Source organism: Heteronotia binoei, chromosome 15, assembly GCF_032191835.1.
Source record: "Heteronotia binoei isolate CCM8104 ecotype False Entrance Well chromosome 15, APGP_CSIRO_Hbin_v1, whole genome shotgun sequence".
In the NCBI taxonomy this organism is placed as follows: Eukaryota; Metazoa; Chordata; class Lepidosauria; order Squamata; family Gekkonidae; genus Heteronotia; species Heteronotia binoei.
In genome coordinates this window covers 13,344,916-13,371,981 of record NC_083237.1, presented here as the reverse complement: position 1 = coordinate 13,371,981, position 27,066 = coordinate 13,344,916, and the positions used below count along the sequence as shown (strand labels likewise).

The following is a 27,066-nucleotide window of genomic DNA, read 5'->3' as shown; positions in this document are numbered from 1 at the left end:
AAAATTTATTACCTTTTTAAAAATTTAAATAAAATACACTGCCGGGGGTCACTAAAAGGGGGAGGGATGGAGAAAATGTAATGCATATGCATCAATTTTTAATAACAAAGGATAATGTGTTATTGCAATATATTGCAGTATAATAAATTGTGTTTTAAACAGAAAGAAAAGTTAAAGAGGTTAGGTCTCTTTAGCCTGGAGACAGCGATGCAGGCATCCTTTGCAATCTGAAACGGCTTGCAAAGTGGACCTGTCCTCCGTTGGACCGCCTATTTTTAATACTGGACTGAATGTAATTTAGTGGCTTTCAGTCCCATAAGGGCAGTAGGAGCACTGAGTAACTTATGAGGTTTTAACTTGGCGATATGTACTGATAATATTCGTTTTGTATTTTGATACTTATTATTCACAAGTTAAAATTGCATTTTACACGGAGAGTTTTTTTTCTTTTTGTTGTAAACTCCAGGTGGTAGCTGGAGATCCTCTGGGATTACAACTGATCTCCAAGTGACAATGATCAGTTCATCGGGAGAAAACCGTCACTTTGGAAGTTGGACTGTATAGCATTATCAGGGTTGGCCCTAGACCAGGGGTAGGGAACATTGGCTCTCCAGATGTTTTTCTGCCTACAACTCCCATCAGCCCCAGCCAGCATGGCCAATGGCTGGGGCTGATGGGAGTTGTAGGCAAAAACATCTGGAGAGCCAACATTCCCTACCCCTGCCCTAGACTGTCAGGCACTCTAGGCAAGGTTAACATCTGCCACCCCCACCCCCCGCACTGATAACATCACTGAGTCACATGGTAGGGCACCCCAGTCTTACAATTCTACACCAAACTGACTCTTGATCTTTGTTTGATCCACACCAGACTGACTCTTGATCTGCAGGCTGGCGACTTTACAGCCCACTAACGCCCAAACGGACAAGCGCTACTCAAAAGTTATCCTCAGACTCCCCTTCGCCATCAGTAGCCATGTCTGGAAACCAAAATCCAGAGTTTTAAACATTCTTGTGCCAAATATTCTAATTAATTGCTGGCTGGATAGGAAGGCAGATTTCAACCTCACCGCCCTTGAGTCCGTATTAACCTCCCAACGCTTCCTGTGAGGAATTCTGAGTAGTTCGATCTTACGTATGTGGTTTTAGTATAGGATGACCAAGGTATTCCTGCCTGGTTCATTGGAGCCATGAGAGCAGAGCTTGGGGACTTGGGAACAATGGACGGTAGGCTCCAAATACCTGCTGCCCTACGCCAATCACGAGCCCCCTGCCTGTTTGAATGACCCCATAACGTGCTTGCGTGGGAACCAGTAGTTGTTTGGCCCCATTGGCCCAGTCTTCAGTCTCGTAGGAGCAGCCGTCTACCATGTTGCCCCTAATAAAGAGCTGTTATCCCTGTTCTCTCGTCTCCTCGATGCTTTGAACCCCTTTGTTTTAATCCGTATAAAAAGCCCTGCAATTATGGGCCCGTGCAAGTTCCATTGCAGAGTAGGAATTTGAACTCAGGTCTCCCTGATCCTCATGGGACACTCTAGCCACGACACCACATTGCCTCAACCAGCTGGTGGGATTTGGCCCCTAACCCAGCCCTTGCGACTGTCCACTTCAGCAGCGAGCCCCCACAGCCGTGCTGCTCCAGCCCCTTTTCCCAATCCAGCTCGACTAGCTCCATGACTCACCAGGTTGTTCTCTTCAGCAATGAAAGAGCGAAGCTGACGAGGAAGATCAAGCCGGTGCCCAGCACGAAGTTCCATTTTCCAAACCGCAAGTGAAGGTACATAGCACAGAAGTCAACTGACCCCCTGACCAAGCCGGGGTCTCACTGTCTTCTCGCTTTGGCTGGGGTTCCTGGATCTGTCATAGAATCGCAGAGCGGAAAGGGATCTCCAGGGTCATCAACCCCCTGCAGGAAATTCACAAATAAAAAGGTCAAGGTAGTCCCCTATGCAAGCACCAGTCGTTTCCGACTCTGGGGTGACATCGCATCACGACGTTTTCAAGGCAGACTTTTTACAGGGTGGTTTGCCATTGCCTTCATCGACACTTCCCCCCCCCCCAGCAAGCTGGGTACTCATTTTACCAACCTCGGAAGGATGAAAGGCTGAGTCAACCTTGAGCCAGCGACCTGAACCCAGCTTCTGTCAGGATTGAACTCAGGTTGTGAGCAAAGAGCTCGGACTGCAGTACTGCAGCTTTACCACTCTGCGCCACAGGGCTCATCCATTCACAGATACCTCCCCCTAAATCCACAGGATCCGCATTGCTGTCAGATGGCCATCTAGCCTCGGTTAAAAAGCCAGATCGGTGTAGTGGTTAAGTGTGTGGACTCTTATCTGGGAGAACCGGGTTTGATTCCCTACTCCTCCACTTGCAGCTGCTGGAATGGCCTTGGGTCAGCCATAGCTCTCGCAGGAGTTGTCCTTGAAAGGGCAGCTGCTGAGAGCCCTCTCAGCCCCACCCACCTCACAGGGTGTCTGTTGTGAGGGAGGGAGATAAAGGAGATTGTGAGCCGCTCTGAAACTCTGAAATTTGGAGTGGAGGGCGGGATATAAATCCAATATCTTCTTCTAAAAACCCCCAAGGAAGGAGAGCCCAGCGCCACCTCACGAAAAAGCCTGCCAGGGACGGACCTCTGAAGCTGTTTCACGAGCTGGTACAAGAAGCATAGTTTTCACCAGAGTCAACTGAAGAAGTCTGCCTGACAAGGAAGCCTCGCCTCCGCAACGGGTTGTTGTCCTCCTTCTGTAACCTGTTTGGTCTCAGATCTGTGAAAGCCCAGCGCCCACTAGGGTGGCCAAATCTGTTGGGAAATCCCCGGAGGTTTGGGGGTGGAGGCTGGAGAAGGATTTGAATGTCACAGAGTTAGGCTTGCCAGTCCTCAGGTGCCAGTGGGGGATCTCCGGATTTGGCAGTTTAGTCCTCAGGAAAAGCCTCAGGAAGAGTCCAGTCACCCACCTCAATCACATAAAATTGGCCCCTGCTGGCCTTTCTGGTGGCAGAATTATTGATCTTTCAACCCCCCAAACACTGGCAGCCACATTTCAGCATGCCCAAGAACAAAGCTTCTGGATCTGAACCAAAATCAATTCCGGCTGACGCTAGGGTAGGGTTGCCAATCCCCAGGTGGGGCCAGGGGATCCCCCGGTTTGGAGGCCCTCCCCCCACTTCAGGGTCATCAGAAAGTGTATGTGGGGGTGGGGGGGAATGTCTGCTGGGTGCTCCATTATTCTCTATGGAGACCGATTCCCATAGTGTATAATGGAGAATCGATCCATGGGCATCTGGGGCTCAAAGGGGGAGGGCGGTTTTTTTAGGTAGAGACACCGAATGTGCAGCATAGCATCCGGTGCCTCTTCTCAAAACACCCTTCAAGTTTCAAAAAGATTGGACCAGGGAATCCAATTCTATGAGCCCCCAGAGAAGGTGTCCCTATCCTTCATTATTTCTAATGGAGGGAAGACATTTCAAAGGTGTGCAGTCCCTTTAAACGTGATGGCCAGAACTCCCTTTGGAGTTCATTTGTGCTTGTCACAATCTTGCTCCTGGCTCCACCCCAGTGTCTCCTGGCTCCACCCCCAAAGTCCCCAGATATTTATTGAATTGGACCTGGCAACCTTACACTAGAGAGATTTCCAGGCCCCACCTGGAGGCTGGCAACCCTAATTCTGGGTCTGCCTGGGAGGGCCCAGAGCACCCCCCAATCTCCAAACCTTCCTTCTTAGCAAAAAACTTTTCTCTGTGATGAAGAGGCCTGCAGACCCAGGCAGTTATCAAATTTATTGTTTAAGTGCTCAAACAAACAAGCAAGCGTGTTGGAAAACTTTTAAGTGCGCAACAGTAAATGTAGGGGGGAAAGAAACAGTAAAAGTTGGTACACAGAAATCAAAGCCCTGACGCATCTAACTAGGCATCCCCTTCTTCTAACTGCAAACTAACTCACCTTCCTTGGATGAAGGCTCCCTCTCTGGCTCTCTTTTCCGGAAAGAATAACTGAAACTCGGCTTTTTAATGGCTTCCCTCCCAGGTCTCACCCCTCTGGGCAAGTTTTCCCTCCAAAACTGCTACCCACCCAATCAGAGAGACAGAAGGGATCCTGGGAAATGGAGCCCCTGTAGCTACTTCTATCCAGGCGTCCCTGTAAGCCTCACTAGGCCTAGGATCATGACAACCTCCTTCTACCCCTCCCCCCGCCCCGCTAGACCAAATCATGGGATCTGGCAATCTGACCCCATCAAGGAAGTCTTCATACTACGGGAACGGCAATCATACCTAGAACCCAATGTATACAACTTCTTAAATTATTAAATGGTGAACTCAAGTAAACATTAGCAATAATGACAACATTAGAGAAAGGACATATACACAGGGGTGTCAAACATGTTGCCCAAGGGCCGAATCATGCCCCTGGAGAGCTATCAGGCCCCCCAAGCAACTGGCTCTTGTCTGCTTCCTTCTCCCTCTCTCTTGCTTCCTTCTGGATCTCAGCTTGCTTTGCCAGGCTTGCTCAGTCGCACAGGAGCTACAGAGCAAAACCTCGATTTTCTCCATCGGTTGAGGCTCCTCCCCCTCCTGGTCCCCTGGGGAGGGAGAGAAAGAGCCAGAGCTTCCTTTGCCCAGTTCCCTGGATCCCATGGAAGAACAACAAAGAAAACACTTTTATGACCAAAAAGTGCTAACGTTTTAAGCATGTTTTAAGTTAAAAAAAAAGAAGAAAACTTTAGTCGTGTTTGTGTCCTTTAAAAAGTTTCCTATCTCTGCTACCTAATCTTAAATAGGTACACGCCCGGCCTGGCCTGACACAGCCCAGCCCGGCCCAACAAGGTCTCATTTATGTCATAACAAATGAGTTTGACACCCCTGCTAGACAGTAAGGTGGCGAATGGTCACAAGCTCCACCGATTTCTCTGGCCAGTAGCAGTTTGCTTTTCTTGCTTCGAAATGGCTCACAGTGATATCCATTTACGGCTGTGGTACCTCTGAGGAAAAAATGTGTCAACCGCATCACGACCATCAGATGTCACAAAAGCAAACCCTCTTTTCTTTCCACTCTGCCTATTTTCCATTACTTTTTACGGTTTGGATCTTGCCAGATTGTTCAAAATATTCGGTTTAATCACATTCTTCCGTGTCCTTAGGTCCCCCCTGCAAATAACTTTCCCTGTTAAGTGGGCACCAGGTCTCACAGAACCTTCCCTAGACACTAGGGCTGCCAATCCCCAAGTGGGGGCAGGGGATACCCCGTTTGGAGGCCCTCCCCACCGCTTCAGGGTCATCAGAAAGCGGAGTGGGGGGGAGATGTCTGCTGGGCACTCCATTATTCCCTATGAAGACTGATTCCTATAGGGCAGGGATAGGGAACAGTGGCTCTCCAGATGTTTTTTTGCCTACAACTCCCATAAGCCCCAGCCATTGGCCATGCTGGCTGGAGCTGATGGGAGTTGTAGGCAAAAAACATCTGGAGAGCTAATGTTCCCTAGCCCTGCTATAAGGTATAATGGAAAACTCATCCATGGTTATCTGGGGCTCTGGAGCAGCTGTTGTTTGAGATAGAGGCACCAAATATTCAGCATAGCATCTGGTACGTCTCCTCAAAAACCTTCCCAAGTTTCAAAACAATTGGACCAGGGGGCCTAATTCTATGAGCCCCAGAAGGCAGTGCCCCTATCCTTCATTATTTCAAATAGAGGGAAGGCATTTAAAAGGAGCACGGTCCCTTTAAATGTGATGGCCAGAACTCCCTTTGGGAGTTCAACTGTGCTTGTCACACCCTTCCTCCTGGCTCCAACCCCAAAGTCTCTTGGCTCCATCCCCAAAGTCCCCAGATATTTCTTGAGTCGGACTTGGCAACTACTAGACACTGCTGTCTTTAGTCCCACCACCCATCCTTCTGCCTTATGTGGCTGAGCAGCAAATGCAGCCTTTGATGATGCTGTTGGATTTATATCCTGCCCTCCACTGCAAATCTCAGAGCGGCTCACCATTTCCTTTATCTTCCTCCCTCACAACAGAAACCCTGTGAGGTAGGTGGGGCTGAGAGAGCTCTCCTTGAAGCTGCCCTTTCAAGGAGAACTCCAATGAGAGCTATGGCTGACCCGAGGCCATTCCAGCAGGTGCAAGTGGAGGAGTGGGGAATCAAACCCAGTTCTCCCAGGTAAGAGTCCGCACACTTCACCACTACACCAAACTGGCTCACTTTACATTACCTCCTCCATGCCAGAATAGGTTACTAAACCACACCCAAGAGAACGTTTTTTTGTCTGTGGATCTCTCACCACTTCGTAGTCAGTGAGCGTGACTCATGTTTCAAAGTGCTCCACTAAACTATCATCGGTAGTTTCAAAGCTCGAGCTACCATTAAGCAGCTGCCTCAACTGTCCTGGCACCTTAGGATGCTGGCCCTGTGGAGATCTTCTGCCCTTCCTCTTGTAATCTTCAGCTTTTCTCGCCTCTTTACAGACCACTCTGGGAGAGTGTTGGAACTCAGTTGCTCCTTTTAACTGCTTACCTGCCTCTCCTTCCTGCCATCGAAGTATGTGTTCAGCCAAATCCTCACCTACAAATATAGCCACGGGGGGGGGGGGGGGGGTGTTCAAACATAGCAACCTTTCACTTTCCGCCCTGCCATTCTCTCTGAATCGGGGGTGTGTGTGTGTTCAAACATAACAACTTTTCACTTTCCGCCCTGCCCTTCTCTCTGAATCCGTCTCAGAATGGCTTACAATCTCCTTGATCTTCTTCCCCCACAACAGACACCCTGTGAGGTAGGTGGGGTCGAGAGAGCTCTCCCAGAAGCTACCCTTTTGAGGACAACCTCTGCCAGAGCTGTGGCTGACCCAAGGCCATTCCAACAGCTGCAAGTGGAGGAGTGGGGAATCAAACCCGGTTCTCCCAGATAAGAACCTGCACACTTAACCACTGCACCAAACTGGATTGGAATAGGTATCCTGGCCACTTTTAACAGTTTGTCACAGTAGGATCGGAATCACGAAGGAGGAAAAGCTACAGAAATACACAACCAACTCTCCGTGTACCAAAAATTCAATAGCAATGTATTTAAATATCACGAAATACCCAAATATAACAACAAATGTCACCATATATCACCATAAAAAGGTAAAGGTAGTCCCCTGTGCAAGCACTGGTCATTTCCGACTCTGGGGTGACGTTGCTTTCACAACGTTTTCACGGCAGACTTTTTACAGGGTGGTTTCCCATTGCCCAGTCATCTACACTTCCCCCCCCCAGCAAACTGGGTACTCATTTGACCGACCTCTGAAGGAAGCCTGAGTCAACCTGGAGCCAGCTACCTGAACCAGCTTCTGCCAGGATCAAACTCAGGTCGTGAGCAGAGGGCTCCGACTGCAGCACTGCAGCTTTGCCACTCTGTGTCATGGGGCTCATCATATATCACCAGAGAACATTACAATTAGAAAGAATACAAAAGGAAAGCCATGTCAGTTGCTTGTCGCAGCTATTGTCCACATAAGGCAAAAATGCCAAAGTATCATATAGTTTCCTTGCAGATAGTCCAACAGCGAGCCGGTCCAGTTATGGAAACCGTTTCGAATATGGAATCCTTCTCGGGACCATTTATATTATTAACAAAATTCAATTGTTCCAGTAGTGCCAGAATCCATTATAATGATCCTCCTGAGGCTCAGGAGCCGCATGTGGCTCAAGCCCCTATCACCCCATTGGCTGGCTTGGAGAAGGCATTCTCTACAAATCACTTTTCCAAGCCAAGCCAGCCAGCAGCTTGGAGAATGCATTTAAAGTTGCTTTCTTTCCACCTCCCTCTCCCCTCCCATCTATTTCCTTCCTTCCTTCCTGTCTTGTGACTCTCAAACATCTGATGTTCATGCCTTACAACTCTCAGACATCTGACGTTTATTCTATGTGGCTCTTATGTAAAGCAAGCTTGGCCACCCCTTTTCCGTATTGATCCAGGCTTCCTCCAATCTTTATACATAGTCTACAAGACACAGCTGTTGATTACCTTCTGTATCAGCCTTCAATGCTGCTATGGAAGGTAATTAACAGCAGCATGTGCTGAAAAATAAAATTTTGTTACTGTTGATGCTTTGAATGATACAAATACTTGGATGTGTACTTTGGAATGACTCCTGAGGAAACCTGGTTGTGAAACACTATCCTGAGGTTGCGGAAGTGTCGAGGAGTGATTATTTGTGGAAATTTTTCATTCCTGGAGCAAGTTGTGTTAACTCCAACAGACTCGTATCAGATTTGCACCAAGCACTTTGTTGTGAATTTCAAGGTGACGCTGAGAAACAACAGGTGTCAAATCACTGAGTTTGGAAACAATTTTTTTCTGTAGCGAAGAACGTATGCAGCTTGTATTGCCTCATGAAATAATGGAGTTGAGTCTTTCAAAATTGTAAATAAGTTTATTTTCCAAATTCTAGTGCACAGTAGTTTTTGTTTTCCTGTTTGACACACTGTGTATTCCTGTGGATTGTTCACGTTGCTTCCATAACAAGACAACCTTTGGGCCAGGCTCTAATGCACCAAATCGACATTAACTGTGACTTTTCAGCTTTAAGAAAAGAGCAAATGAACATCACCAGCAAAACAAACCGCTCTAGATGACCGGTGAAGGAATGAGCAAAGTTCCACAGACAAAAGTCGATAAACACCTTGTTTTTATTACTTAGACACTAGTGGAAGACTCAGCACTCAGCACCCAGTCTACCACACTTCAGTAACAATAGGATAAAGTGAGGTGCCCCGATGGCTGAACAGATCCACCAGCAAAAGGTAGCCCTCAAACAAATCCCACATACAGGCCAGCAAACGGCAGTTCCTCAGGACGCAGGTCAAACTGTCCACTTCAGACACCTGTGTGTGAGAGACAGCAGAAGTTTCAGCCTATAAGCAAGTCCAAGTATGAGTACTGCCAGGCCTCAGATTCAGCAGGAGCTCACAAGAGCCAGGCTCCTGAACCTTTCTGAGGGTTCCCCCTCCTCCTCCCCACCTATCTTGTCCACTGACTAGGAGATGCAGCTGCATAACAATCCCTGGATTAGGAGAGTGGGCAGCCAGCCAGCCACCAGGAGCTTTGCCATGCCCCCAGCAGCCCTGATTAACCCCTGGAGAAGCCCACACCACCCTTTCTCCCCTTCTTATCTGATTTTGGGCAGCGGGTGGCGTGCTGGTCTTTTGACTGGGGAGGGGAGTGGGCCAGGAGAGCCCCAGTGAGCAAGACCTGCTTGGGCTGGCTGGATCTCTAGCCAGTCCAAGCAGGCCTCGCTCGCCTGGGGCTCTCCTTTCTTGCATTGGGTTGCTTTTGGTTGAGGGGGCAGCATATGCTAATGAGTTATGCTAATGTGCTCCACCACCTATTTTTCTACAAAACGACCCCTGAGTACTGCTAAACATTTATAAAGCAGGGAAGGAATAAAGGTCATCAAGTGTCTTCCCTTAGTGTAACTAGTCTTGTCTTAACTTGGCAAAAAGAGCCATCTGCCATTTTGGATTTTTTTCCCTCTGATTGCTGGGAATGCTGTACTAATAAATGTTTAAAAACAAGGGCTCAACACCCCGGGAAAGTTTTGGGGAATCTGTTTGGACTTGTATTTGTTTCAGGTACCATTCTGAATAGATTATTTCCATAGCAAAATAAGCCTCTGCCCAAAGAAGTTTTTTTCTAAAACATTGACATACTTCAGCAAATTAAAAAAACCCAAAATGATGACGTAACAGCTGATTTCAAGGTGTACAAACACTTTCTGGCTATTGCGTGACATAATTTTGTACTGGCAGTGGCGTTTCTAGGCTAGAGCTAATTTTGGATAAAACAGAGGGGAGGAAAGCAGGTGTGACGGACTCAGGAACTTAGCCTGAGAAGCTGAAGAACAGGCTTGCAGCGATTGGCTGAGATGCTGCCGTAGTAAATGAAATGTAGTGAAATGTAGTGAAATGAAGAGGCTTGGCAGAGAATGCCTCAGGGTTTTTTTAGTTCTAGTTTGGAAGTCTTCAGGGAGAGAAGTCTTCAGAGAGAGTCTGGAGCGTGAAGACTGAGGTGTAGGCTGGTCAGTTGTGAAAACAACTGGACAAGAAGCTGGGAACAGCCAATGGGGCTGAGTTCCTTGTGGAGACACAGCTGGGCTGAGCTTCTGTCTGAGAGAGAGAGTTTGAAGGCAGAAGGGGGCAAAACCAAGCACCATCTGTGAAGGAAACTCTCCGAGGGAGATTTTGCCAGCACATCTAGGCTATCTCCTTGTACAAACTGAGATCACACAAAAACACTCAGAAGGGAGGACTGGTGGTCAGCAAAGTTACCCAAGATTCAGACCAGAAAATTAGCTGGGGCTGAGACACACCAGGTGTGAGGGGCTGGTATTAGCTCTCAGAGGTGTGAGTCCTGGAAGCTAGCGTGGACTGTCTGTGAGGGAAAATTAATCTGGCACCAGTCAGGAGTTCTCTCTCTCTGTGTGTGGAAAGAGTGACTGTCAGTTTGTTATTTTTATTATTTGAATAGCCAAAGTCTAGGGCAGGGGTGGCCAAACTGCGGCTTGAGAGCCACATGTGGATCTTTCACACATATTGTGTAGCTCTCAAAGCCCCCACTGCCCCATCCGCCAGCTTGGAGAAGGCATTTCTCTCTTTAAATCACTTCTCCAAGCCAAGCCAGCTGGTGGCTTGAAGAATGCATTTAAAGTTCAAGTTGCTTTCTTTCTACCTCCTATTTTCCTTCCTTCCTTCCAGGGCTGGATTAACAATTAGGCCAAGTAGGCACTGGTCTATGGGCTCCCACACCTCTAGGGGCCCCGGGCTGGCTTCCCTCCCCCCGTTTTCCTATTTGCAGCCCTCCCAGCCTGCACGTGCAGCCAGCAACTGAGCCACTCTTTGCCCGACTTGCCTGGTGTGGCTGCTGCTGGCGTCATCACCAAGTTTGCCTCTCTTTGCCCCTCCCCCACAACTTTGTCAAAGGGGCTTTTGAGAAGGCGCCTTCAGGATGCAGCAGGGGCCGCAGGTGGGGGGGGGCAGCCGCTTGAAATCTGAGATAATTTGCGAGGGGGCCCCCGAGATTTTGACTGCCTAGGGGCCCCCACAGGGTTTAATGTGGCCTTCCCTCCTTCTGCTCTCAAACATCTGACATGCATGTCTTGTGGCTTTCAAACATCTGATGTTTATTCTATGTGGCTCATGCGTAAAGCAAGTTTGGCCACCCCTGGTCTAGGGCTATATCAACCAAACTGCAAAGCATTCCTAGTGCCCAGTGGGCACTGCCTGCCTGTCACAGAATTCTGAATCCTGCCTGTTTGGTAGTTTTAAAAATCTTCTGCCAGTTATATATTCAGATTTTACCTCAGCCTGACAAATCTCGGTGTTTAATCATTAATAATTTTGCCAACCATCTGCTGCCAACTGATTTGCCTTTTTTAAAATATTGATCTAAACAATATTATTTTATCCCTCTCCCTCGCCTTGTGTTATACAATAAATATTTTCTTTGGTTTTTGAATTTAAAACCGTCTGGTGCCTTTTTTTTTAGAGTTCTGACAGGATTCCTGTATGTGTGCCTGAGGGACTGAAGGAAGGTGACTGGGAACCCCCTCCCAAGCTGACACTGGCCAGTCCCTCACAGCAGGATATAAATTAAGTACCGTACTTGCTGGCGTATAAGACTCCTCTTTTTCCCTGAAAAACATGCCTCCAAGTGAGGGGGTCGTCTTATACGACGGATGCACTTCAGTTGGGATAGACATAGCTGCCCATAGTGGCCTTCCGATGCCCGCCCACCTCATTCTACATACCGTCCAGTATCGCGTGGTATCCAGCGCGGCCGCGGCGGGTCATCAGCATGGCTGCGGCGAGCATCAGCAGCGAGACAAGGGTGCCAGCCTTTTCGGCGTGACCGGTCCGTTCTGCTCGGCGGGAAGCAGCGGTGCTCCGGCCCGCCCCTTGTCTATGCAGAGCTCGCACATGAGCACAAGTGCCGGTCACAGGGAGATGCAGGGGCGGGCTGGATGTTCTTTTACCTTTTATTTGGTGTGTGGAAGGTGTGCGGAAGAGGGGGTAGTCTTATATGGCGAGTATATAACAAACTCGATATTTTGAGTGGAAATGTTGGGGGGTCGTCTTATACGCCCAGTCGCCTTATACGCCGGTAAATACGGTAAATAAGTTTTGAATCCACTGCCAGAGTCTAATTTAGCTAAGCCCAAGAAAGCTTCTTTCCAAGTGTCAAGCAGGTCTAGTGGGTAGTGTTAAATGAGATTTCAGAGGGCCCGGCGGGGAAAGCAGTTACAAAACAAGGAGAAATTATTTAGACTGAAGAGGTTCAAGGACCAAATTAGGCTGTAGTTGGAGGGAAATGCCCAGCACCTTCAGCGGCTGAGGGAATGGAGCCCACACAATAGTTTTCCTTTACCTTGACATTCGCAGACACAGGGGACCGCCTGGTTCAAGTTTCCATTTTATCCTGTTATTATGTGGAAAAGTACATTCAAAGCACACTTCTTTTAAAAAAACAAACTGATGGACACCTTCCTGGCCTGGTCATCTGGATGAGATTCCTGCAGGTGAAGGGGGTTTATTCTTTTTTCATATGAACATATGAAGCTGCCTTCTACTGAATCAGACCCTTGGTCCATCAAAGTCAGTATTGTCTTCTCAGACTGGCAGTGGCTCTCCAGGGTCTCAAGCTGAGGCTTTTCACACCTATTTGCCTGGACCCTTTTTTGGAGATGCCAGGGATTGAACCTGGGACCTTCTGCTTCCCAAGCAGATGCTCTACCACTGAGCCACCGTCCCTTCCCCATTCCTAATTGCCCTAGGCAACTAGTTAGGCAGTTCATGGGCTTTTTTTGTAGCAGAAACTCCTTTGCGTATTAGGCCACACACCCCTGATGTAACCAATCCTCCTGGAGCTTACAGTAGGCCCTGTACTAACAGCCCTGTAAGGTCTTGGAGGATTGGCTACATCAGGGGTGTGTATCCTAATATGCAAAGGAGTTCCTGTTATAAAAAAAAGCCCTATATGCATGTCTTACCGAGTCTCTTGATGTGTTCCCAAACACTTCACGCAGCAGTAACGGGCCCCGCAGGACACACAAGTATAGTTTGAGGGGAAGCCACAGACAGTGCAGAAGTGACGCTGGGGCAAGTTAGAAGGAGGCGCGCAGGCTGTGAGATAGTTGGGCCCTTCGCTCGTGTTGAGGTTCTGTGCAAGAGAAGAAGAAGAGCTGGATTTATATTCTGCCCTTCACTCAGAATGGCTTACAATCGCCTTCCCTTCCTCTCCCTACATCAGATACCCTGTGAGGCAGGTGGGGGCTGAGAGAGCTCTCAGAGAACTGCTCCTGAGAGAACAGCTTTGAGATAGCTGTGACTGACCCAAGGTTCACCCAACTGGCTGCCCGTGAAGGAGCGGGGAATCAAACCCAGTTCTCCAGATCAGAGTCCACCGCTCTTAATCACTACATCAAAGTGGTTCTCAACAGGAAGATGACGGGAAGACAGCTATGACCCAAACAAGAAGGGGCTGTGGCCAGTGGGAGAGAATGTACTTTGCACGCAGGAAGTACCAAGGGTCAATCCCCTAGTATCCCCAATGATACAGATTGCCATTGTTATAAAATACAAATTGCTTTATTACATCTGGTGGTGGAAAGTGCCATCAAGCCATAGTTCAATTACGATGACCTGTAGGGCAGGGGTGTCAAAAATGCAGTCTGGGGGCTGATTCAGGCCCCGGAGGGCTCCTATCAGGCCCGTGAGCAACTCACTGTCATCTGCTCCCTTCTCCCTCTCTTGCTTCCTTCTGCATCACAACTTGCTTTGCCTGGCCTGCTCAATCGCACAGGAGTTACAGAGCAGGGCTCCTCCCTTGGGGAGGAAGTGAGGGGAAGGAGAGTTAGTTTTGCCAAGCTCTCTCAATTGCACAGCAGAGCTACCGAGCCAAGCCTCTCTTCCTTCTGTTGGCTGAGGCTCAGCAAGCCAGTGAGGTGGATTAGGCTGAGTGTGTGTATTTGTCTGTGTCCTTTATAGTTTATCTCCCTGACCTGGCACTACATTTTATGACACACATGGCTTGGCCCGACAAGGGCAAGATCCGGCCCTAATAGCAAATGAGTTCGACACCCCTGGTAGGATTTTCAAGGCAAGAAATGTTCAGAGGTGCGCAGCCACTGCTTGCCTCCGCATCACAACCCTGGTATTCCTTAGTGGTCTCTCACCCCAATATTAGCCAGTGATGACCCTGCTTAACTTCTGAGATCTAGCAAGACCAGGCTAGCCTAGGCTATCTAAGTCAGGGGTATTGCACATCTAAGCCTCATTAGCTCCCCAGAAGGAGGATTTTAAAACTGAAGAGAAGAAGAAGAAGACAAAGACGTTGGATTTATATTCCGCCCTCCACTCAGAGTGGCTTACAATATCCTATATCTTCTCCCCCCACAACGGACACCTTGTGATGTGGGTGCGGCTGAGAGGGCTCTCACAACAGCTGCCCTTTCAAGGACAACTCCTGCAATAGGTATGGCTAACCCAAGGGCATTCCAGCAGCTGCGAGTGGAGGAGTGGGAATCAAACCCGGTTCTCCCAGATAAGAGTCTGCACACTTAGCTGCTACACCAAACTGGCTCTCTGCACACTTAGCCACCACACCAAACTGGCTCTCTGCACACTTAGCCACTACACCAAACTGGCTCACTCTCTCAAAGATCAACTGTAAGGGCGTGACTCCAACTGCTCAGTGGCCAGACAGTTAATCCGGTACCAGCTCTGAATGTCAGCAAAAGACAAACACACACACAAAGGCAAAAACCCCCACAACAAATAGCCAAGTTCCACACCCTGCCCGAGCCCTACAATGGGAAACAAGATGATCAGCACTCGCCTGTTCTTCCAGCAAAGCCTGGAAGTTCTTGCGGAAACGCAACTTGAAATGATCCCCGCGGGTTTTCTTCTTTTTCTTCCCTGTAAACATGGATAACAATTTATTTGGGGGGGGGGGGGGAGAATGGCATCAGCGAGCACTTATGATGACAAGACAGCTGTGCATTAGCCACAAAGCCAGTTGGACAGGTGATGCCCAGACAGAGTCTAGAAGGGGGTGTCTTCGGATCTCACCGATTCCTAGATTCCTTCCAGGGAAAGACTTGGCAAGGCTCAAAGAATTGCAGATTTATACCCGCCCTTCTCCCTGAATCAGAGACTCAGAGCGGCTTACAATCTCCCATATCTTCTCCCTGTGAGGTGAGTGGGGCTGAGAGGGCTCTCACAGCAGCTGCCCTTTCAAGGACAACCCTGCCAGAGCTATGGCTAACCCAAGGCCATGCCAGCAGGTGCAAGTGGAGGAGTGAGGAATCAAACCCGATTCTCCCAGGTAAGAGTCCAAACACTTAACCACTACACCAGACTGGCTCTCTCAAAGTCGGCATGACCAGAGCTACTCAGGCATAGAGGTTAGGAGCATTGCGCTAGGATCGAGAAAGGGGTAGGTTCAACCCTCTGCTCTGCCATGGGAGCTCGCTGGGTGACCTTGGGACAGTTACACTCTTTCAGGTTAACACAATGCTATAAAACAGAGGATGGGAGCCACATGAAAGCCACCGTGGGCCCTCCTTGGGGAGAAAGGTGAGGTAAGATGAAGTAAATCAATAAAAACAAATTAATTTAATTTCTCGGTTTCCCTTCCTTTTTTCACTTGTTCCCATTCTATTCCTCCAATTTTCGTTTTGGAGTTGCCTCTCTAGCCTGTTTTTTAAATTTTGCCCTTTTCCCTAAGGAGTCCACGATGGCATATGTCACACACACACCTCTGTTATATCCTCACAATAGCCCTGTGAGGTGAGTTGGGTTGGGCAAGGGCATGACATTGACCCAAGATCACACAACAAGCTTCCATGGTAGAGCAGGGATTCGAACCCAAGTCTCCCAGATCCTAGTCCTACCCTCTATCCCTGGGGTCCCCAACATACTGACGGCCAACACCTTTTCTGGCGCTCGCCGAGTACTTTTAGAAAGTGGGAGGGGCCAGTTGAGGCTTTTGCCCAACAAGGCTTCTGATTGGCTGCTGGAGATTTGATGGTGATATTGGATTTATATACCACCCTCCACTCTGAAAAGTCTCAGGGGGGCTCACAATCTCCTTTCCCTTCCTCCCCCACAACAGACACCCTATGAGGTAGATGAAGATATTGGATTTATATTCCGCCCTCCACTCCGAAGAGTCTCAGAGCGGCTCACAATCTCCTTTCCCTTCCTCCCCCACAGCAGACACCCTGTGAGGTGGGTGGGGCTGGGAGGCTCTCACAGCAGCTGCCCTTTCAAGGACAACCTCTGCCAGAGCTATGGCTGACCCAAGGCCATTCCAGCAGGTGCAGGTGGAGGAGTGGGGAATCAAACCCGCTTCTCCCAGATAAATGTCTGCACACTTAACCACTACACCAAACTGGCTCTGACTGGCTGTGCAGATTTGAAAAAAGGCTGCTTTGGCAGCGGCTGCCACTGCAGCACAAGCACCTTCACTGCATGACTAAAGGTAAGCTGGGGCAGCCATTTTGTGGCCGCATCCATCATGCTATGTCACGCTTAAAAAGGTTGGGGACTCCCTTCTCTAACCACTGTGCGGCAGAGCCTGTCTGGCAGAGAGGAGAGACACGAGTCCTCGTGAGAGGAGGGCAAGAGCCACCAGGTCCCACCCCAGAACTCACCCGTTTCGGCGTCATCATCAAACTGCGGCAGCCGCTTCACCAGCTGGGGCATGTTAGCGTGAGGGTCATCCTGGAAGTTGTCATTCTCCAAGGCCTCCAGCTGGCGGTTCAGACGCCGCTGCCGGGTGGCCCGATCCAAGATGCGTCGCTGGCTGGGATCCTGGGACCGTGCTGAGGGAAAGAGGAGAGAGGAGGCCGTGATGCCAACCAACTGACACGGCACCATCTTGACAACAACTCTTTGGAGCCCTCATCATCAGTACCACCAGCCATTCATCTGGCATCACCCCTCAAAGGACAGCCAGCAGAGGCAGCCTTCCTGTTCTTCACAGTGCACTCCTGAAGCCCAACCGCACATTCTGTTTGAAAACTTTATGCTACTCTGCCACGTCTCACCTCTGCTCTTTGCCCTTTAGCCCAGGAAGCTGCCTTAGAATCGTAAATCATAGAGTTGGAAGGGACCTCAAGGGTCATCTGGTCCAACCCCCGACACAATGCAGGACATTCAGAATGCAGAAAATACTTCCCTCTAAAATCACAGGATCTGCATTGCTTTCAGATGGCCCTCTAGCCTCTGTTTAAACACCTCCAAGGAAGGAGAGCTCACCACCTCCCAGGAAGCCTGTTCCACTGAGGAATCGCTCTATCAGGAAGTTCTTCCTAATGTTGAGCTAGAAACTCTTCCAGTTTTCAACCTGTTGGTTCTGGTCCTACCTTTTGGGGCCACAGAAAACAATTCTGCACCCTCCTCTACTCCCAAGTACTTGAAGATGGCGATCATATCACCTCTCAGCCTCCTTTCCATGCTAAACATGCCCAGCTCCTTCAAACTTTCTCCACAGGACTTGGTCTCCAGATCCCTCACCCTATACTCCAGACCCCTCATCTTATACTGAATCAGATTAGTCTAGCCCAGGGGTGACCAAACTGTGGCTCAGGAACTACATGTGGCTCTTTCACATATTGTGTGGCTCTTGAAGCCCCCACCACCCCATCAGCTGGCATGGAGAAGGCATTTGCCTCTTTAAATCACTTCTCCCAGCCAAGCCAGCCGGCAGCTTAGAGAACGCATTTAAAGTTAAAGTTGCTTTCTTTCCACTTCTCCCTTCCTTCATCTATTTTCTTTCTTTCCTTCCTTCCTTCTTCCCTCCCTCCCTCATGACTGTCAAACCTCTGATGTTCATGTGTTGTGGCTTTCAAAGGTCTGGTGTTTATTCTATGTGGCTCTCACATTAAGCAAGTTTGGCCACTCCTGGTCTAGTTAAACTAACAGTAGATCTCCAGGCAGTGGTCGTTCGCATCACCTGATCTTTTTACCCAGAAAAGCTGGGACTGACCTTCTGTTTACAAAGCAGATGCTCGGCCACTGAGCCACGGCCCCTCTCAACTATCTTTGAGCCACCAGGAGCAGGACAATACGGAACACTTAGTCTTACAAACTGGCAGCTCTGAGCCACAGCACTCCAAAACTTTTATTTGCAGACATTCATTGTGGCATGCTAAGGGGGAGAAGTCACTTGGTCCAGACAGGGAACAATGGCACCAGATTGGTAACAGATGTTCTGTGGTTTCAAACAATTTTATTAGTAACATATGGTAATAAATTTCAATGTAATAATTACTTTTTTTTAAAATCTATCCCATATATTACTTTCTACCCACCCCTCCCCCTGTTACTTGACCCCCGCCGGTGTTATATACTTAAAATCTTAATATTAAAGGTACCCTTAATAAATAAGAACCAAAATTAATATCCTCCTCCCTCTTGTACTTAGTCATTATCAAAAATTGTCCAATGTCCTTTTATTTTCCACTCTTTTTCTACGTATCTTCTGAACTTTTCCCACTCCATCTTAAATACTTCTAAATCATAGTCTCTTAAGGTTCTGGTTAACTTGTCCATTTCACTCCATGTCATAACTTTTACAATCCAATCCCATTTCTCTGGTAATTTTTCTTGCTTCCACAACTGCGCATAAAGTTCTATCTTCTTTTGGAAATTTTTCCATTTGTAATCCCAACAGAAAAGTCTCTGCAACTTTGTTAAATTCGTATCCCAAGATTATTACCACAGTGTCATTTCTGAGATTCTCTATTTCTTTTTTTAATTCTTTCTTTGAGTCCTCAATATCCTTTCTTATTTCTTTTTAGAGGCAGTTATCATTTCTTTCACCCCCTTCGTTATCCTAGCTTCCATTTGATCTAATTGGGCTTGCATTTTCTCTATTGAAGCAGACCTAGCACGAGTTTGTTTCGGGTCTGACATGTAAAAAAAAAAAATCAAAATTTTGATCTCACCAATTTAAATTTGAACCATCAGGTTTGATAAAGTGAAGCTTGCCCTTTCCAATGCACCCAATTTCACTGTCCTCTGAGCCTCCCAGGCTCAGATATTAATGTTTAAAGTTTTTATTTCTCCCAAAATGGCAGTCACAACTTTTGCTTCACTTAAAAAAAATTTCTTTTTCCCCTTTTACCAGTACAAATCTTCTTATCTGCTATCCAACAGTAGTAATTTTTTAATTGCCAAATCTGTTAGCTCCACCAATTTTAAAGTCCCAATCACTTTAAAAACAATGTTAAAACTTAGTCCTCCCAACAACAATGGCCACCGATGTTTCTCTCTGGTATTATAATCCTAGAGTAGGATGTTCGCTTCGTTGACTTCCTTCTTCTTCCTCCAATACTTCCTGCTTTCTTGCCTTCAAATCTCGTTTCACTGGTAGAGAAATCTCACGATATCTGATGTATTTCCTGTGTTGACTGTGAACACTGCAGATGTGTGACGATGGGGCTGCCTCCTCAACCACAGATAGACTAAACAATAAATTCCTTTCTTCTTTTAACACTGTCTTTTAAGTTTACAAAGTTCAAATTTAGCCCCCTATCTTCTTCTCCTTTCAGGCTTTCAGTATTTCCAACTCCCACCTTTTACTTTTGTTTTGCTTAACTTTAATTAGTCCCGGAATGAAGAGATAGCAATCAGTACCTTTTTTCCGTAGTTTATCCAAATCAACACCACTCCTTTGTAGATTAGATGTTTAAAATTGTAAAAGAAGGTTTGGATCCTGTCGAGCTTATGCCAAATTGATAACTCTGGAAACTTCTGCAGATGATGAATATGCAACTTCTCTCCGGAGATCCCTCAAAGCCTCAATTAGCACCCCCCGGGACTCCCTTTCAGCCAAGAAGATGATGAAGAAGAAGATATTGGATTTCTATCCCGCCCTCCACTCCGAAGAGTCTCAGAGCGGCTCACAATCTCCTTTACCTTCCTCCCCCACAACAGACACCCTGTGAGGTGGGTGGGGCTGGACAGGGCTCTCACAGCAACTGCCCTTTCAAGGACAACCTCTGCCAGAGCTATGGCTGACCCAAGGCCATTCCAGCAGGTGCAAGTGGAGGAGTGGGGAATCAAACCCGGTTCTCCCAGATAAGAGTCCGCACACTTCACCACTACACCAAACTGGCTCTCCAAGGTAAGTCTCCTCAAAATATCTGTGCATATCTTGGACAATTCTCTAGCTGAGAAATGTAGGCAGAAGGCATTAATTTGCCTTTTACTACCCTGAACAGAAGTGCCAGCCTGCCCCTATTAGGGAAAGCAACTCAGCTCGCCATTTTCCAACCCCGGAAGTTTGGTAACAGATGTTCTGGAAGGATTAAGAAAGGTCTCAGCACCAGGACTGAGAAACATAAACTGGTCCTGTTTGCAATTAAACTAATAATAATAATAATAATAATAATAATAATAATAATAATAATTTTAATTTATATCCCGCCCTCCCGGCCAAAGCAGGCTCAGGGCGACTTACATAGCATAAAATACCGATATTACCATGATACAATAATAAAATACCCCAATTACATCTTAATTCTTAATTAAATATACTATTACATTTAAAACCAACAGTTAAAAATAACAATTTAAAGCACAGATTAGTTTGGTGCTACGATCTTGATATAACACAGTTTTTATATTATAATAATAATAATAAAATTTTATTTATATCCCGCCCTCCCCGCCGGGGCAGGCTCAGGGCGGCTTACAGAATGTGGCAAAAGCCATGTTAAAACAATAAAACAGTTATACATTTCAATAGCATTTAAAATTTACCATTCAATTTACATAATATAAAAGTCTAAAATCAATCTAAAATAATCTCATCATTTTCCTATCTCGATTGCTGATGTTAGTGATGGCATGGTATTCATTTCAGCTTCCATCTTGGAAGGCTAGCCGGAAGAGGGCGGTTTTGCAGGCCCTACGGAATTGGTTAATATCCCGTAGGGCCCGCACCTCTTCCGGCAGTTGGTTCCACCATTGGGGTGCTTTTATAGAGAATGCCTGTTCTCTAGTTGTTTTTAGTTTGGCCTCCTTTGGCCCAGGTACTTCCAGAAGGTTTTGTGAGCTGGATCGCAGTGCTCTCTGGGGAACATATGGAGGCGGTCCCTAAGGTAAACAGGTGCTCGGCCATATAGGGCTTTAAAGGTAACAACCAGCACCTTGTAACGAACTCGGTAAGTAACTGGCAGCCAATGCAGCTCTCGCAGCCCAGCCTGCACATGTTCCCACCGAGGTAGGCCCAATAGCAGTCTAGCTGCTGCATTCTGCACTAGCTGCAGATTCCGAGTTCAGCACAGGGGCAGCCCCATGTAGAGGGCATTACAGTAGTCTAGCCTCGAGGTGACCATTGCATGGATCACTGTTGCCAGGTCATTGCGCTCCAGGAAGGGAGCCAACTGCCTCGCCCGCCTAAGGTAGAAAAAGGCGAATTTGGCAGTGGCTGCTATCTGGGCCTCCATTGTCAAGGAAGACTCCAGTAACACTCCCAAGCTCCTGACCCTGCGCACTGGTACCAGTGACGCACCGTCAAAAGCTGGAAGGGAGATCCCTCCCTCTGGACCACCACGTCCTAGACAAAGGACCTCTGTCTTCGCTGGATTCAGTTTCAGCCCACTCGACCTGATCCAGTCTGCCACGGCTTGCAGCGCCCAGTCCAAATTTATAGAAACATCGGCGGCCCGGCCGTCCATCAATAGATAGAGCTGGGTGTCATCCGCATACTGGTGGCAACCCAGCCCATTTCTCCGGGCAATCTGGGCAAGGGGGCGCATGTAGATGTTAAATAACATCGGGGAGAGAACTGCTCCCTGAGGAACCCCACAGTTAAGTGAGTGTCTCTGGGACAGCTCCCCCACAATTGCCACCCTTTGTCCCCGACCCTCCAGGAAAGAGGAAAGCCACTGCAAGGCTAACCCCTGAATCCCTGCGTCGGCGAGGCGGCGGGTCAGCAGCCGGTGGTCGACCATATCGAACGCGGCTGAAAGGTCTAACAACAGCAATACTGCCACACCGCCTCGATCCAAGTGTCGCCGGAGATCATCCATGAGGGCGACCAGAACCGTCTCTGTCCCATGGCCCGGGCGGAAGCCGGACTGGAATGGATCTAAAGTGGAAGCGTCATCCAGGAAGCTCTGTAATTGCAACGCCACAGCCCTCTCTATAAGCTTGCCCAAAAAGGGCAAGTTTGAGACTGGCCGGTAGTGAGCCAATTCGGCCGGGTCTGATGTAGCTTTTTTCAGGAGGGGGCGGACCACTGCCTCCTTCAGAGGGGTTGGAAAAGAACCCTCCGAAAGAGATCTATTTATGATGTCCCGTATAGGCCATCTCAGCTCCTCCTGGCAAGCTTTAATTAGCCAGGAGGGGCACGGGTCTAGATCACAAGTTGTAGGGCGTGCAATAGAGAGGATCCTGTCGACCTCCTCTAGGTCGAGTGAGGTTATATGACGACAGTAACATTCCACATTAAAAAGCCAGCTGGAAGAGGGTGGTCTTGCAGGCCCGGCAGAACTGGTTAAGGCTCCGCAAGGCCCGTACCTCTTCTGGTAACTGATTCCACCAGTGGGGAGCTGTTAATCGAGAAGGCCCTCTCTCTCGTAACTTTCAACTTGGCCTCCTTCGGCCCAGGGATTGTCAGCAGATTTTGTGAGCCAGATCTCAGTACTCTCTGGGGAACGTATGGGGAAAGACGGTCCTTAAGGTAGGCAGGTCCTCGGCCATATAGGGCTTTAAAGGTAATAACCAGCACCCTGTAACGAATCCAGTACACAATTGGCAGCCAGTGCAGTTCCCGTAGCCTAGGCTTCCACTTAGGGAGTCCAAACAACAGTCTGGCTGCCGCGTTCTGCACTAGCTACAGTTTCCGGGTTCGGCACAGGGGTAGCACCATGTAGAGGGCATTACAGTAGTCTAACCTCAAGGTGACTGTTGCATGAATCACTGCTGCCAGGTCATCATGCTCCAGGAAGGGGGCCAACTGCCTCGCCCTTCTAAGATGAAAAAAGGCAGATTTAGCAGTGGCTGCTACCTGGGCCTCCATTGATAAAGAAGGCTCCAGTAGTACCCCCAGGCTCTTGACCCTGCATGCTGTTTCCAGTGGCGCACCATCAAAAACCGGTAGGGGGATTTCCCTTCCTAGGCCGCCACAGCTTGGGCAAAGGACCTCTGTCTTTGCTGGATTCAACTTCAGCCTACTCAGTCTGAGCCAACCTGCCACGGCTTGTAGCGCCAGGTCCCGATTTTCTGGGACATCGTCAGGCCGGCCGGCCATCAATAGATAGAGCTGGGTGTCATCAGCATACTGGTGGCAACCCAGCCCATACCTCCGAGCAATTTGGGCAAGGGGGCGCATGTAGATGTTAAACAACATTGGGGAGAGAACCACCCCAAGGCACCCCACAATTAAGTGGGTGTCTCTGGGACAGTTCTCCCCCAATCACCACCTTTTGTCCCCGACCCTCAAGGAAAGAGGAAAGCCATTGCAAGGCCAGCCCCTGAATTCCTGCGTCGGCAAGGCGGCGGGTCAGTAGCTGGTGGTCGACTGTATCGAACGAACGCAGCCGATAGGTCTAACAGCAACAGTACTGCCGAACCACCTCGATCCAGATGCTGCTGGAGATCATCCATCAGGGCGACCAGCACTGTCTCTGTCCCATGGCCCGGGCGGAAGCTGGACTGGTGGGGATCTAGGACGGAAGCGTCATCCAGAAAACTCTGCAACTAGGGTTTCATAAAGGGGTTTTTTTTTAATGGTCCAAATATTTTAATTGAAAGGATTTTTTTAAAGTCCCAGCAACAGAACTAGGAAGCATAAACTGGTCCTTCCTGTTTGCAATTATACTAGAGTATTATTAAGGGGTTTTGTTTTTTTTTACAGTCCACAGTCCAAACACTTTAAGGAGAGGGATTCTCCATCACATCCTGATCAATCCCATTTTTACTTCATTTCCCTGTTTGTTTTCTTGCATGAACCTCCGACGAACCTGATGAGGACCTCCGGCGAAGGGAGATTTAACTCCCAAAAGCTTAAACCCTAGAAAATCTTGTTGGTACCCAAAGGGGCCGCTGGACTCTTGCTCTTCGACCACAGGCCGACCTGACCACACACCGAAAACTATCCAGAAAACCTGCATGTCATTTTATACCATGTTTATTATTTACCACATTTCTACCCAATCTAGTCCACCAACCTGCTCCACACAGTTAACCAACTAATTGTCCTGGAGGGTAAACAAATAGGTCATGGGGGAGACAGAAGATTAGAGTACCAGCCAGGCAAAAAAACAGAAGTGCCGGCCAGATGAAAACCATCACTGTCCTCAACCAAACCGAGAGGTGCCTTTTGCCTTCACCCAAACAACCTTGTTCTTACTTGTTTAATTTTAATGTATTGTTTAATTGCAGGTTTTTATTGTTGTTACTGTATGTTGTGAACCGCCCTAAGCCCATTTACGGCAGAATATAAGCCTACTAAATAAATAAACCTACTGGGTATCTCTTATCTTAAACCAGGTGTAATCCACACAGAGGTGAGCTTCTATGGTTCCCTTCTTGTGGATGCTGATTCTACACAGCAGGCTTCTCTCCATTTTCCCTGGGAAAGATGCCAAGGCTCAATCCTACCTGAAAACCATATCCCATAGCTCAAAAGCCTTCCAAGCCGTGTGCAGATTATGGGGACAGTGTAAGAAGGCCTTCTCCTTCGGCTCAGGTGCCTTATGAGGACCACATATGCCCTATAGGCAAGCTGCAGTTTAACAAAGGGCTGGCCAAACTGTGGCTCGGGAGCCACATGTGGCTCTTTCACCCATGTTGTGGGTGAAGCCTCCACCACACAGTCTGCCTGTTTGGACAAGGCATTTCTCTCTTGAAATCACTTCTGCAAGCCAAGCCAGGCAGTGGCTTGAAGAATGTATTTAAAGTTGCTTTCTTTCTACCTCTGCCTCCCCCATCTATTTGGTTTCCTTCCTTCACATCTGACTTTCATGTCTTGCAGCTCTCAAAAATCTGACATTTATTCTATGTGGCTCTTACATTAAGCAAGTTTGGCCATCCCTCGTTTAACGGCACAGAATCTGCCATGTACTCAAGAGGTGAGGACAGTGATGGTTTCCAACTGACTGGCACTTCTGCTTTTTGCCTTTCTTTGCCTAGCTGTATCTTCTGCTTCCCTCCCCCACGAGGCAGCGGCACAACTAAAACTTAGTGCCATCTACTTGGTTTAATTCCAAAAATTGCATTGATTGCTTTGAATTACGAAATTATGTATGCATTTTGTTTTTACCGTTGCATGCCACCCTGAGCCCTATCTCAAAGAGGAGGGTGGTTTAACAACAATAGCAGCAGCAACAACAACATTTTGGATGGGAGACCACCAAGGAATGCTAGGAGTTGCCATGCAGAGTCAGGTAACAGCAAACCACCTCTGAACATCTCTTGCCAATCAGAGTAAAAACAACCGAGCTTGACGGAACAGGCATCTAACTCCGTAGCAGGCAAGAGCTATATGTTGTTCAGGGATGAGCCGCATTGCACCTCAGCACAAAACAGCGTCAGATTTATCGCACCCACATCGCAAGAGATGCATCAGGTACGGCTGCCAACTCTAGGCTGGGAAATTTCTCAAAATTTGAGGGTTTGAGGAGGGACCTCAGCAGAGTCAGGGTTTGAGGAGGGACCTCAGGAGGGGAAAAGGAATTTGAGGAGGGACCTCAGGTGGCCAACGGTAGCTCTCCATGATTTTTTTTGCCAACAACTCCCATCAGCCCCAGCCAGAATGACCAATGGCTGAGGCTGATGGGAGTTGTAGGCAAAAACATCTAGAGAGCTACCATTGGCCACCCCTGCCATAGAGTCCACCCTTCAAAGCACCCGTCTTTCTCCAGAGGAACTGATCCCTGTCACTTGGAAATCAGTTGCAATTCCGGGAGATCTCCAGACCCCACCTGGATGTCGGGAACCCTACCATACGGTTGGTTGACTCTGTGCTGTGGAACTCAATGAGGGCTAGCGTGATGCACCTACCCTCTTTTAATTTTTTTTTTAAAGAGGCTGTTCACCCCAGAAAAGCCTGTACAAAGGGAACGGTCATTGCCTTAAGATACTTTGGAACAAAGAGCAATTTTCGTAAAGTGACTTTCAGAGGGGAACCGTGCTGGTTTACAGGTAGAAGAGCCAGATTCGAATCCTGCAGCACCTTAGAGCCCAGCAAGATTCTCGGGGTAGCTTTCCAACGTCTTAGCCCCTTCCTAAAGCAAGGCACACTCATCTTACAGGCTCTCCTCACCCCTCATTCTGCCCCCAGCCTCCACTTCCTCCAAAAATACCTGATACTTTCTTTTCCACCATGCTGCAAGCAATCCAAAGCGACGCAACAGCCTTTAACGGGATAAAATGCACAGGATGTTCCCCTTAATCTCCCGATGCAAAATGTAGCCGGCTTCCACCATAGAGGTGCCAAAGGATAGAGAGATCTCACTTTGGGCCCCTTATTTAGCTAAAGCCATAGAGAATTGGGGCTAATAGTGGCTTCCCAAGTTATCGCCGGAAGTCCAAGTTGCGGGGGACTCTAATCTCTTTCCCTGTGCAACACCTACTACCAAGCAGGGCGCGGCCATCTTGCTAGAGGTAGCCACATTTCCGTCTCTCTTGGAAGCCACGCCCCCTTTAGAGAGTTCGCTTCTCAAGCCCGCCAATGGAATAAGTTCAGGCACGGCCAGTATTGCTTCTCTGGGTCCTAAACTCCACCATATTTCGAACAGAGATGTTCTAATCATGGGTTCCATGTAGATAGATCCAGGTGGGCAGCCGTGTTGGTCTGAATTAGTAGAACAAAGCAAGAGTCAAGTTGTTGTACCTTTAAGACCAACAAAGTTTTATTCCGAATGTAAGCTTTCGTTGGCTGGAAGCACACTTCATCAGACAATAGTATGGAAGGGCAAGCAGTCCTAAATATAGAGAAGGTGGGCAGTGAGTTAGTATGCAGAGTCATGGAAATGTTTTTTTAGCAGATTAGAAGAGTCACAAGTTGTGGGCTGGT

At 48.2% G+C, this 27,066-nt stretch overlaps 2 protein-coding genes across 2 annotated transcripts in view; both read right to left on the bottom strand.

The window, feature by feature from the left end:
- LOC132583070 (alpha-N-acetylneuraminide alpha-2,8-sialyltransferase-like) overlaps nucleotides 1-1,782 on the bottom strand; it is a 13,594-nt gene extending 11,812 nt beyond the window's left edge. Inside the window, exon 1 of the mRNA XM_060254735.1 lies at nucleotides 1,682-1,782. Coding sequence (XP_060110718.1) covers nucleotides 1,682-1,782 — 101 coding nt within the window. The remainder of the gene's footprint in view (nucleotides 1-1,681) is intronic.
- Nucleotides 1,783-8,387: 6,605 nt separating this feature from the next.
- On the bottom strand, nucleotides 8,388-26,705 carry ZNHIT1 (zinc finger HIT-type containing 1). Its single transcript, XM_060254615.1, has 5 exons — nucleotides 26,354-26,705; nucleotides 16,685-16,855; nucleotides 14,866-14,945; nucleotides 13,019-13,188; nucleotides 8,388-8,858 (listed from the first exon to the last, which is right to left on the bottom strand). The coding sequence occupies exons 1-5, from the start codon at nucleotides 26,373-26,375 to the stop codon at nucleotides 8,837-8,839; spliced, it is 465 nt and encodes a 154-aa protein (XP_060110598.1). The 5' UTR covers nucleotides 26,376-26,705; the 3' UTR covers nucleotides 8,388-8,836.
- Between the last annotated feature and the right edge of the window lie 361 nt (nucleotides 26,706-27,066).